This window comes from Bubalus bubalis, chromosome 1, assembly GCF_019923935.1.
Source record: "Bubalus bubalis isolate 160015118507 breed Murrah chromosome 1, NDDB_SH_1, whole genome shotgun sequence".
Classification (NCBI taxonomy): domain Eukaryota; kingdom Metazoa; phylum Chordata; class Mammalia; order Artiodactyla; family Bovidae; genus Bubalus; species Bubalus bubalis.
The window spans coordinates 191,587,346-191,599,942 of NC_059157.1; the positions used below are offsets into that span (position 1 = coordinate 191,587,346).

Consider the following 12,597-nt stretch of genomic DNA (forward strand, 5'->3'; position numbering starts at 1 on the left):
GGAAACCCAGTTAAGAGAAGGACTCAGGATCAGGAAGGGAAGTGAGGGAAGGAGGCTCATATCACATTCAGGGGAGCCCAGCAGGTGGAAGAGGAAGAGAAAGCAGGCTGGAACTGTGTAGAAGATGAAAGAAGATGAAAGACTAAAGCAGGGGACCCCAAGCTCTAGGATCTGAGGTGGATGCCTCAGATGATCTGAGGTGGAGCTGATGTAATAATAATAGAAATAAGTGTTAGTCACTCAGTCATGTCCAACTCTTCACAACCCTATGGACTGTAGCCCACCAGGCTCCTCAGTCCATTGAATTCTTCAGGCAAGAATAATAGAATGGGTTGTCATTTCCTTCTCCAGGAGATCCTTCTGACCCTGGGATTGAAGGGTCTCCCTCATTGCAGGCAAGACTCTTGACCGACTGAGCCACCAGGGAAGACCATAGAAATAGAAACAGAGTGAACGATAAATGTACTGCACTTGAATCATCCCAAAATGTCCCCCTACCCCTGTCCGTCAGAAAATTGTCTTCCACAAAAACTCCCGAGGTCAAGGAAGGAACTTCAAGTGTACTTAGCTGTCCCAGGTTGCTGGCTTAGGGAGATACTGAGGCAGGGGTGTCCCAAGAGATAGAGCTTCCCTTGCATGGGGTCCTCAACAGACCTCCAGTAGCCTTGGTGATGATAGGAGAGATTTGTTTCATTTTAAAAAAATATCCTTGTGGGATAAACTTAAAACTTAGCAATTCTGTTACAGTCTTCCTAATGAAAACAGTTTTCTTTCTCTACTGATCTGTGAAGTACCAACTGTGAAGACCACTGTTTTAATACACCTCATAGCATTGCTGACACTATGGATATAATTATGTGAAATTGAACTTATTCAATAAAAATGGTGAAGCATCTTTCCTGTGCCCAGCACTTTCCCAGCGTTGGGGAATACAGTGAAAATACTCCATAAGATGCACAGCTGATAGGCATATTCTTTAAAAAAGCCTTTTACATTTCCACCAATAGTTTATCATCAACATCAACACTTGCAGTTAATGACCATGCTGGGTAGGAAGCTCATTAAAAACCCAGGAGCCAGGTTCCAGGAAGGACATCCCATTCTCCCTTGGACAGTCCTCCACCCTCTCTGGGTCTCAGTTTCCTCATCTGTAAAAACATGGACAACTTACTATAATTCATTCCTGGAACCCAAGTCTATTGAGGGGGAGGGGAAATATCACCCAGCCCTACTCTTAACCCTGGATGATAGACCAGATTTAAAGAAAAATATGTCATTGCTGGTTTTCAGTCAAACAGACAAATACATAGAAACCCTGGCCCTGCAGGATTTGCCTAGGGGTCTAGTCTGGAAAATTCTTACACATCAGGAGATGGCTCTGAACTGGATTACCACAAACGAGTATCCATGCAAAAGATAACCTGCAGAGCTCTGTGCCTATCAGCCAACAGCATTTACAAGTGACCTCCTAAGGCCTTTGCCAAACTACAGGGGCACCTCTGGGTTTTCAGTTTCCTTCACTTTTCTGACTCTTTTCTTAAAAAATGCATATTTCTTCATAGAATGCCACAGTGGAAGGAAAATAGACCTTCAATTTTCAGACCTCAATTTGCAAAAAACTTAAAGAGTCAGACACGACTGAGCGACTGAACGGAACTGAACTAGAGGGTCTAGGGTTTTTTTTTTTTTTTTTTTTTTTTCAAATTAAACCACCACAATAATTTAAAATTTTTACATGTCTAATTATTCAGTTCCAAGACACCAAACTCATTGCACAGGGTCCCCATGGAAAGGCCCCTCTCAGCAGGACAGCCACGGATTCCACCATGAAAGGGCAGCAAGGTGCCCTCCTCCCTTCTTTTCTGCCTGGGCGGCCACCAGGTTTTTTAAATCCATGCACCCTACTAAGTTTCTAGGGTGCAATTCCAAGACCCTACCCTTTCCCATCCCAGCAGGTGGTCAAGGGCCCGCTGGGCTGCAAAAGTGCAGGCAGTGGGGCTGGGCCAGCCGGCCAGAGTGGGGGTTGTGGGGTCCCAGCAGGTGAAATCACCAGGCAGGATAAATCTCGTGGACTTCCTGAGGACCTCACTGGGGGCACCAGGCTGCTTGGGAAAACCGCGTGGGACTGAGCTTTATGCAAAGGGGTAAAGGTTCAGAAAAGTCCTCAAAGCCTTTACCCCAAAGGCGAGGCCTTTCTGTGACTGCCAGGTTAGGGGGTTCTGAGACTGTGCCAAGAGAGAGGGCGTAATACGTGGTCCCCTGTTCCACCTTGCGCCACTGAGCCCCAGCTCCCTTACCTGTGGTACGCCCCCTTCTGCTCCGCTCACTGGATGCTGATCGATGGGGACCCAGGAGCTCATGAAATGGGTGTTCCCAGCCACAATGGAGACCCCTGAGATCTCGCCTGGGACCCACTGGCTAGGAGCTGGGAGGAGGCGCACAAGCGTCCCCCAGGTGCGCTCTGCCCGTGACACAGGCCAGGTGTGCTCTGCTCCTATGCCCGCTTCAGAGAGAGGTGTGCAGGCCTCTTCCTGGAGAGGCTCACAGGCCTCCCTACTTCGGCCAGGTGAAACAAAGCCAATTGCGAGCAAAGCCACCCTATGGAGACAATCCAAGCTTTTTTATTAGCTGATCTGCCCTGATATCCGAGTCAATTTGAACACTATTTGGTCTATAATTTAGGGATAAAACTATGACTACAGAAAGGAAAGATGACTTGACACAGGATGGCCATGATATTCTGTAGAACCAGAGAAAACTAGTTAAAATAAAATCCTTTTTTCCTGGAAACTGTAAAGCTGGTTCTTTTTTAAGAGGGCTGAGCACCAAAGAATTGATATTTTTGAACTGTGGTGTTGGAGAAGACTCTTGAGAGTCCCTTGGACTTCAAGGAGATCCAGCCAGTCCATTCTAAAGGAGATCAGTCCTGGGTGTTCTTTGGAAGGAATGATGCTAAAGCTGAAACTCCAGTACTTTGGCCACCTCATGCGAAGAGTTGACACATTAGAAAAGACTCTGACACTGGGAGGGATTGAGGGCAGGAGAAGGGGACGACGGAGGATGAGATGGCTGTATGGCATCACCGACTCGATGGACATGAGTTTGAGTGAACTCCGGGAGTTGGTGATGGACAGGGAGGCCTGGCATGCTGCAATTCATGGGGTCGCAAAGAGTCAGACACGACTGAGCAACTGAACTGAACTGAACTGAATTAAAAACAACTACCTTGTTAAACAGCGAAGGCAATGGCACCCGACTCCAGTATTCTTGTCTGGAAAATCCCACGGACGGAGGAGCCTGGTAGGTTGCAGTCCATGGGGTCTCGAAGAGTCAGACATGACTGAGTGACTTCACTTTCACTCTTCACTTTTATGCATTGGAGAAGGAAATGGCAACCCACTCCAGTGTTCTTGCCTGGAGAATCCCAGGGATGGTGGAGCCTGGTCGGCTGCCATCTATGGGGTCGCACAGAGTCGGACACTACTGACGCGACTTAGCAGCAGCAGCAGCTTGTTAAAAAGGCCTGCCTAGGGGAAAGCTTGAAGTTAGCCCTTTCCGTGGCCTTGAAAAACACTGCCTACTTTGCCTGAGACCTCAGCCTTGGGCAAATGAGAAATTCAAACCAAAAAAAAAAAAAAAAAAAAAGGAGGGGGGCGGGTCAAAGAGATATTTTAAATCTTGGCAGAAAACTAGGAGATCTCTGTCTGGATTTATGTGTGTCTCATTGTGTATCTTCTGTTTTTTGATAATATTGATGAATTTTAAGTGAATTCTTAATTAATTGACCTAAAGAAAAGGAAGAACTTAACAAATCAAACAGTTCTAAATACAAGAAAAAATTAACCTAAATGAATTTCAGATTCATGTGAACTGGGAAATAGTCAATATTAAATATCTAGTATTCATGTTTGTTTGCTACTCTAACATAGACATATCTAAGAGTCATTAACATTAAGCATAAATTTTTCATTGCGTCTAGGTTTATTATAAGTTAAATATACTATATTTTTATATCTGTTGCAAGTTTGTCAACAAGGAAAGTACCTTAAGGGAAAAAAAAAAAAAAACTCCTAAAATGTAAATGTGATATGAGCTTTTAGATAAACTATTAAAAATAATTATACTTTAGAAATGTCTGTCTATAATAGTCTCGATTGAAGGCAGAAGGAGAAGGGGATGACAGAGGATGAGATGGTTGGATGGCATCACCAACTTGATGGACATGAGTCTGAGCAAACTCTGGGAGTTGGTGATGACAGGGAAGCCTGGTGTGCTGCAGTCCATGGGGTCGCAAAGAGTTGGACATGACTGAGCGACTGAACTGAACTTACAATAGTCTCTCCAGATTTTGGTTACCTGAATTTCTATCATAGTGCTAAACTAAGTGATGAAAGCTTACTGAATAGCTAGGTCGTTTCCAAATAAAATAAGGTTCTGAAACATTCACTACTTGATAGGACCTTCTGCTTACTAAACTAAACTCCAGAAACGAAAGAGATTTTTGACTATTCATGAATAGTGACTGGTGCCATCCCGAGATGTTCTCTATAAGAAAACTTTTTTTTTAAAGATATTATCACTGGTACTTATATTCACCAATTATAGAATGTTAATATAAAGGTCAGTTCTTGGTTGCTTAAGGAAAATAGGATGTATGTCTTGTTATTACAGAAGATATGAAGAATAAAATTGCATTTTATGAAGGGAAAAAGAAGTAGTTCTGACTTATAGGTGGCAGTTTCAGGATGGGAGAAGCAAAGGAATAGGTACAGTAAGGGATAAGGATGTTTTATGCAAAGTGGACCCCCAGTAAAGAGTTTTGTGCCTAATACAGGTTTTCTTGAGATGTTGAACTGCCTTTGCTAATGGACTTTAAGGTTTTTTTTTTTCCTCTCTGAAGTGGTCTGTTCTATGTTTACCTTTGAAATCTTTTGTTAACTTTGGCGTGGATTGTTTCACTGTGATTTATGTGATCCTACCTAACTGTTGCAAACACTTTTGATATCTTATCAACAAACCTTCCTAAATAACTGACTTCTAGCTAACTTTGGAATGCTTCAGAGGGCCCCTGAGACATCCCAAAGAGAAATATTAAACAACCTGAGTTCATCTGACATGTTAAATTACATGGGAAACATTGTTAGAAGGAGTGATAAATCTATTCAGGTTATATTGTATGGTTGATGTTACTAATATGGACATCCTAGAAATTATGTGAAATTCATGAAAATCTAATATGTCCTGGTAAAACGCTGTCAGTGATAATTCTAGTTATCATGTTAAAGTGTTACAAGTCACCACAATGATCAGGTTATTTTGTCAATTGCAATTTAATCAGATGTTAAACATGCTTTCTATGGTTTCACTCTGATGCCTTTCAATAATAATGCTACTTCAAGATTTATGGAAAAGACTTTTCTAAGGTTAACCAATAAATAAATTTTTTGTTTGTTTGTTATCTGGTAAGCTGGTACCAGACTGGAATTTGGTCTATTCTCTAAGTTAAGAGAACAAAGTTTTCTTAGAATGCAGCTTTTGATAACAGATTAAGAATTTCTTTGCCTTTAAGTGATTTACACTTGTTTTTAAAATCTTTTTTACTTTGGTAAATGAAATTAAAAGACACTTACTCCTTGGAAGAAAAGTTATGACCAACCTAGACAGCATATTAAAAAGCAGAGACATTATACTTTGCCAATAAAAGTCCGTCTAGTCAAGGCTATGGTTTTCCCAGTGGTCATGTATGGATGTGAGAGTTGGACTATAAAGAAAGCTGAGCACCGAAGAATTGATGCTTTTGAACTGTGGTGTTGGAGAAGACTCTTGAGAGTCCCTTGGACAACAAGGAGATCCAACCAATCCATCCTAAAGGAAATCAGTCCTGAGTGTTCATTGGAAGGACTGATGTTGAAGTTGAAACTCCAATACTTTGGCCACCTGATGTGAAGAGTTGGCTCATTTGTAAAGACCCTGATGCTGGGAAAGATTGAAGGCAGGAGAAGGGGAAAACAGAGGATGAGTTGGTTGGATGGCATCATCGACTCAATGCACATGAGTTTGGGTAAACTCTGGGAGTTGGTGATGGACAGGGAGGCCTGGAGTGCTGCAGTCCATGGGGTCACAAAGAGTCAGGTACAACTGAGTGACTGAAAAGAACTGAACTGAATATGTAGACAAAGCTCATTGTTCTTCTACAAATATATCCCCTCATGGTTATACTACAGTCCATGGGGTCGCAAAGAGTTGGACACACTGAGTGACTTCACTTCACTTTATTCTGACTGGTGTGGGGTGATATCTCATTGTAGTTTTGATTTGTATTTCTCTAATAATGAGCGATGTTGAGCATCTTTTCATGTGTTTGTTAGCCATCTATACGTCTTCTTTAGAGAAATGTCTGTTTATGTCTTTTCCCCACTTTTTTATTGGGTTGTTTGTTTTTCTGGTATTGAGTTGTATGAGCTGCTTGTATATTTCGGAGATAAATCCTTTGTCAGTTGTTTCATTTGCTATTATTTTCTCCCATTCTGATGGTTGTCTTTTCACCTTGCTTATAGTCTTCTTTGCTGTGCAAAAGCTTTTAAGTTTAATCAAGTCCCACTTGTTTACTTTTGTTTTTATTCCCATTACTCTAGGAGGTGGGTAATAGAGGATCTTGCTTTGATTTATGTCATCTAGTGTTCTGCCTATGTTTTTCTCTAAGAGTTTTTTTTTTTTTTTTAAAGTTTTTTTGTTAGAATTAAAGTTTTATCACTTTTATTCATTACTGAGTTTTATTTTAAATATGGACATAGTATATATAAAATGTGCTTTTTGCCCACTTAAACAACAGAAGTGTTATTCTGCTTCTAATGCAGAACTGAAAATTCTGACCATTAGGATTAATCCATCTAATCTTAGAAAGGCTATACTCTTGGGAGAGACTAAGGACAATTATTTTGGTCTCAGACCCCTTTGGAATAGATAATTCTTTATGAGAATAGATATTTGCTGCATTTGATTTGAATTATTCTGTCTCCACAAGAATGGATATTTGCTGCATTTACTTGGACTTATTCACTGGACTAGTTTAAGGATAAGAAGTTGATGAAAAAGTGAGAGACACAGAGGGTTGGCTCATGCAAGTGTGATAGTCTGTAGCTGGGGATTGACCAAAGTACTCACAACTATTGGAGTCACCAAAGATGAGGAACATAGGTAGGGAATAATGACAAATTGCCTCATTCATGATTTTGTCTCAGGCTATTTATTCATTAAATTTTACATACACGCACAGACACACACATTTGTCTATGGCAGACAGTGTAGTGCTGGGTTTTTCTGACATTTTTTAAGGAGTAGAGATATATTGCAAGCATCATTAATTGATTTAAACTTCTTTTGAAGTTAACTGTAGTTTTGATCTTTATCTATTGTTTACTACTTATGAAGTAAACGTTTATTTATCCCCAAATTACTTATTTTTGTGCCAAAGGAACACTTTTTAGTTCTCATGTTCAACATAGTCTACATTCAACCTTGCTATGCTTGTTTATAATATTACCAAGTTGGTAAAGTATCAATATTGTATTTATTGATAACTGTTGAAACAAACAAACAAAAAATGTAATCCCCAGATTTGAGAGATTGCAGTTACATTTAGGGAGACAACATCTAGGAATAAAATGCTAGCAAGGCATTGTATACTGAGAAGAAATCAGAATTGCTGTTAATAAATTCAGAAAGGGAGAAATCATGGTGGATTAGGTATAAAAGTAAGGAGTCATGGGAAAGTCAGTCCTGGATTTGCCTAAAATGTGTTCCTGACAGTGTCAGAAATAAACGCTTTTATCTCAGCATAGCATTGTATAGTAACTTCTCAAGATGCAGTTGAGTTATACCCTTCCTCTTGCTTAGGTAATTTCATTCTAAGAACACATTTAACTCAAATCTCTCTTCATATTTTATCTTTTTGGACTGGAATTCAATTTGTAAATATTTGGAAACCATAGCCTCTTAATCTCTTCAGTCATGTCAGTCACCTTTAGTTGGACTTCCTTCCCATTGCTGTTTCTTTTTCTTTTTTTTATTTTTTTTTATTTTTAAACTTTACATAACTGTATTAGTTTTGCCAAATATCAAAATGAATCCGCCACAGGTATACATGTGTTCCCCATCCTGAACCCTCCTCCCTCCTCCCTCCCCATTCCATCCCCCTGGGTCGTCCCAGTGCACCAGCCCCAAGGCAGGTCTATTTCCAGTTTTTTAAGGAATCTCCACACTGTTCTCCATAGTGGCTGTACTAGTTTGCATTTCCACCAACAGTGAAAGAGGGTTCCCTTTTCTCCACACCCTCTCCAGCATTTATTACTTGTAGACTTTTGGATCGCAGCCATTCTGACTGGTGTGAAATGGTACCTCATAGTGGTTTTGATTTGCATTTCTCTGATAATGAGTGATGTTGAGCATCTTTTCATGTGTTTGTGAGCCATCTGTATGTCTTCTTTGGAGAAATGTCTATTTAGTTCTTTGGCCCATTTTTTGATTGGGTCATTTATTTTTCTGGAGTTGAGCTGTAGGAGTTGCTTGTATATTCTCGAGATTAGTTGTTTGTCAGTTGCTTCATTTGCTATTATTTTCTCCCATTCTGAAGGCTGTCTTTTCACCTTGCTAATAGTTTCCTTTGATGTGCAGAAGCTTTTAAGGTTAATTAGGTCCCATTTGTTTATTTTTGCTTTTATTTCCAATATTCTGGGAGGTGGGTCATAGAGGATCCTGCTGTGATGTATGTCAGAGAGTGTTTTGCCTATGTTCTCCTCTAGGAGTTTTATAGTTTCTGGTCTTACGTTGAGATCTTTAATCCATTTTGAGTTTATTTTTGTGTATGGTGTTAAAAAGTGTTCTAGTTTCATTCTTTTACAAGTGGCTGACCAGAGTTCCCAGCACCACTTGTTAAAGAGATTGTCTTTAATCCATTGTATATTCTTGCCTCCTTTGTCAAAGATAAGGTGTCCATATGTGCGTGGATTTATCTCTGGGCTTTCTATTTTGTTCCATTGATCTATATTTCTGTCTTTGTGCCAGTACCATACTGTCTTGATAACTGTGGCTTTGTAGTAGAGCCTGAAGTCAGGTAGGTTGATTCCTCCAGTTCCATTCTTCTTTCTCAAGATCGCTTTGGCTATTCGAGGTTTTTTGTATTTCCATACAAATTGTGAAATTATTTGTTCTAGCTCTGTGAAGAATACTGTTGGTAGCTTGATAGGGATTGCATTGAATCTATAGATTGCTTTGGGTAGTATACTCATTTTCACTATATTGATTCTTCCAATCCAGGAACATGGTATATTTCTCCATCTGTTAGTGTCCTCTTTGATTTCTTTCACCAGTGTTTTATAGTTTTCTATATATAGGTCTTTAGATTCTTTAGGTAGATATATTCCTAAGTATTTTATTCTTTCCGTTGCAATGGTGAATGGAATTGTTTCCTGAATTTCTCTTTCTGTTTTCTCATTATTAGTGTATAGGAATGCAAGGGATTTCTGGGTGTTGATTTTATATCCTGCAACTTTACTATAGTCATTGATTAGTTCTAGTAATTTTCTGGTGGAGTCTTTAGGGTTTTCTATGTAGAGGATCATGTCATCTGCAAACAGTGAGAGCTTTACTTCTTCTTTTCCAATTTGGATTCCTTTTATTTCTTTTTCTGTTCTGATTGCTGTGGCCAAAACTTCCAAAACTATGTTGAATAGTAATGGTGAAAGTGGGCACCCTTGTCTTGTTCCTGACTTTAGAGGAAATGCTTTCAATTTTTCACCATTGAGGATAATGTTTGCTGTGGGTTTGTCATATATAGCTTTGATTATGTTGAGGTATGTTCCTTCTATTCCTGCTTTCTGGAGAGTTTTTATCATAAATGGATGTTGAATTTTGTCAAAGGCTTTCTCTGCATCTATTGAGATAATCATATGGTTTTTATTTTTCAATTTGTTAATGTGGTGTATTACATTGATTGATTTGCAGATATTGAAGAATCCTTGCATCCCTGGGATAAAGCCCACTTGGTCATGGTGTATGATCTTTTTAATGTGTTGTTGGATTCTGATTGCTAGAATTTTGTTAAGGATTTTTGCATCTATGTTCATCAGTGATATTGGCCTGTAGTTTTCTTTTTTTGTGGCATCTTTGTCAGGTTTTGGTATTAGGGTGATGGTGGCCTCATAGAATGAGCTTGGAAGTTTACCATCCTCTGCAATTTTCTGGAAGAGTTTGAGCAGGATAGGTGTTAGCTCTTCTCTAAATTTTTGGTAGAATTCAGCTGTGAAGCCGTCTGGACCTGGGCTTTTGTTTGCTGGAAGATTTTTTATTACAGTTTCCATTTCCGTGCTTGTGATGGGTCTGTTAAGATTTTCTATTTCTTCCTGATCGAGTTTTGGAAAGTTGTACTTTTCTAAGAATTTGTCCATTTCTTCCTCGTTGTCCATTTTATTGGCATATAATTGTTGATAGTAGTCTCTTATGATCCTTTGTATTTCTGTGTTGTCTGTTGTGATCTCTCCATTTTCATTTCTAATTTTATTGATTTGATTTTTCTCCCTTTGTTTCTTGATGAGTCTGGCTAATGGTTTGTCAATTTTATTTATCCTTTCAAAGAACCAGCTTTTGGTTTTGTTGATTTTTGCTATGGTCTCTTTTGTTTCTTTGCATTTATTTCTGCTCTAATTTTTAAGATTTCTTTCCTTCTACTAACCCTGGGGTTCTTCATTTCTTCCTTTTCTAGTTGCTTTAGGTGTAGAGTTAGGTTATTTATTTGACTTTTTTCTTGTTTCTTGAGGTGTGCCTGTATTGCTATGAACTTTCCCCTTAGGACTGCTTTTACCGTGTCCCACAGGTTTTGGGTTGTTGTGTTTTCATTTTCATTCGTTTCTATGCAAATTTTGATTTCTTTTTTGATTTCTTCTGTGATTTGTTGGTTATTCAGCAGCGTGTTGTTCAGCCTCCATATGTTGGATTTTTTAATAGTTTTTCTCCTGTAATTGAGATCTAATCTTACTGCATTGTGGTCAGAAAAGATGCTTGGAATGATTTCTATGTTTTTGAATTTACCAAGGCTAGCTTTATGGCCCAGGATGTGATCTATCCTGGAGAAGGTTCCATGTGCGCTTGAGAAGAAGGTGAAATTCATTGTTTTGGGATGAAATGTCCTATAGATATCAATTAGATCTAACTGGTCTATTGTATCGTTTAAAGTTTGTGTTTCCTTGTTAATTTTCTGTTTAGTTGATCTATCCATAGGTGTGAGTGGGGTATTAAAGTCTCCCACTATTATTGTGTTATTGTTAATTTCTTCTTTCATACTTGTTAGCATTTGTCTTACATACTGCGGTGCTCCTGTGTTGGGTGCATATATATTTATAATTGTTATATCTTCTTCTTGGATTGATCCTTTGATCATTATGTAGTGACCATCTTTGTCTCTTTTCACAGTCTTTGTTTTAAAGTCTATTTTATCTGATATGAGTATTGCTACTCCTGCTTTCTTTTGGTCCCTATTTGGATGGAAAATCTTTTTCCAGCCCTTCACTTTCAGTCTGTATGTGTCCCCTGTTTTGAGGTGGGTCTCTTGTAGACAACATATGTAGGGGTCTTGTTTTTGTATCCATTCAGCCAGTCTTTGTCTTTTGGTTGGGGCATTCAACCCATTTACGTTTAAGGTAATTACTGATAAGTATGACCCCGTTGCCATTTACTTTATTGTTTTGGGTTCGAATTTATACACCATTTTTGTGTTTCCTGTCTAGAGAATATCCTTTAGTATTTGTTGGAGAGCTGGTTTGGTGGTGCAGAATTCTCTCAGCTTTTGCTTGTCTGAAAAGCTTTTGATTTCTCCTTCATACTTGAATGAGATCCTTGCTGGGTACAATAATCTGGGCTGTAGGTTATTTTCTTTCATCATTTTAAGTATGTCTTGCCATTCCCTCCTGGCTTGAAGAGTTTCTATTGAAAGATCAGCTGTTATCCTTATGGGTATTCCCTTGTGTGTTATTTGTTGTTTTTCCCTTGCTGCTTTTAATATTTGTTCTTTGTGTTTGATCTTTGTTAATTTGATTACTATGTGTCTTGGGGTGTTTTGCCTTGGGTTTATCCTGTTTCGGACTCTCTGGGTTTCTTGGACTTGGGTGATTATTTCCTTCCCCATTTTAGGGAAGTTTTCAACTATTATCTCCTCAAGTATTTTCTCATGGTCTTTCTTTTTGTCTTCTTCTTCTGGGACCCCTATGATTCGAATGTTGTAGCGTTTAATATTGTCCTGGAGGTCTCTGAGATTGTCCTCATTTCTTTTAATTCGTTTTTCTTTTATCCTCTCTGATTCATTTATTTCTACCATTCTATCTTCTAATTCACTAATCCTATCTTCTGCCTCTGTTATTCTACTATTTGTTGCCTCCAGAGTGTTTTTAATTTCACTTATTGCATTATTCATTATATATTGAATCTTTTTTATTTCTTCTAAGTCTTTGTTAAACCTTTCTTGCATCTTCTCAATCCTTGCCTCCAGGCTATTCATCTGTGATTCCATTTTAATTTCAAGATTTTGGATCAATTTCACTATCATTA

General features: G+C 38.8%; 1 protein-coding gene across 1 annotated transcript in view; it reads left to right on the forward strand.

The window, feature by feature from the left end:
* Positions 1-2,340: 2,340 nt before the first annotated feature.
* The window catches only part of LOC102394422 (chloride intracellular channel protein 6), a 93,221-nt gene continuing 82,964 nt past the window's right edge, over positions 2,341-12,597 (forward strand). Inside the window, exon 1 of the mRNA XM_045165372.1 lies at positions 2,341-2,481. Within this exon, the coding sequence (XP_045021307.1) occupies positions 2,341-2,481 (141 nt within the window). The remainder of the gene's footprint in view (positions 2,482-12,597) is intronic.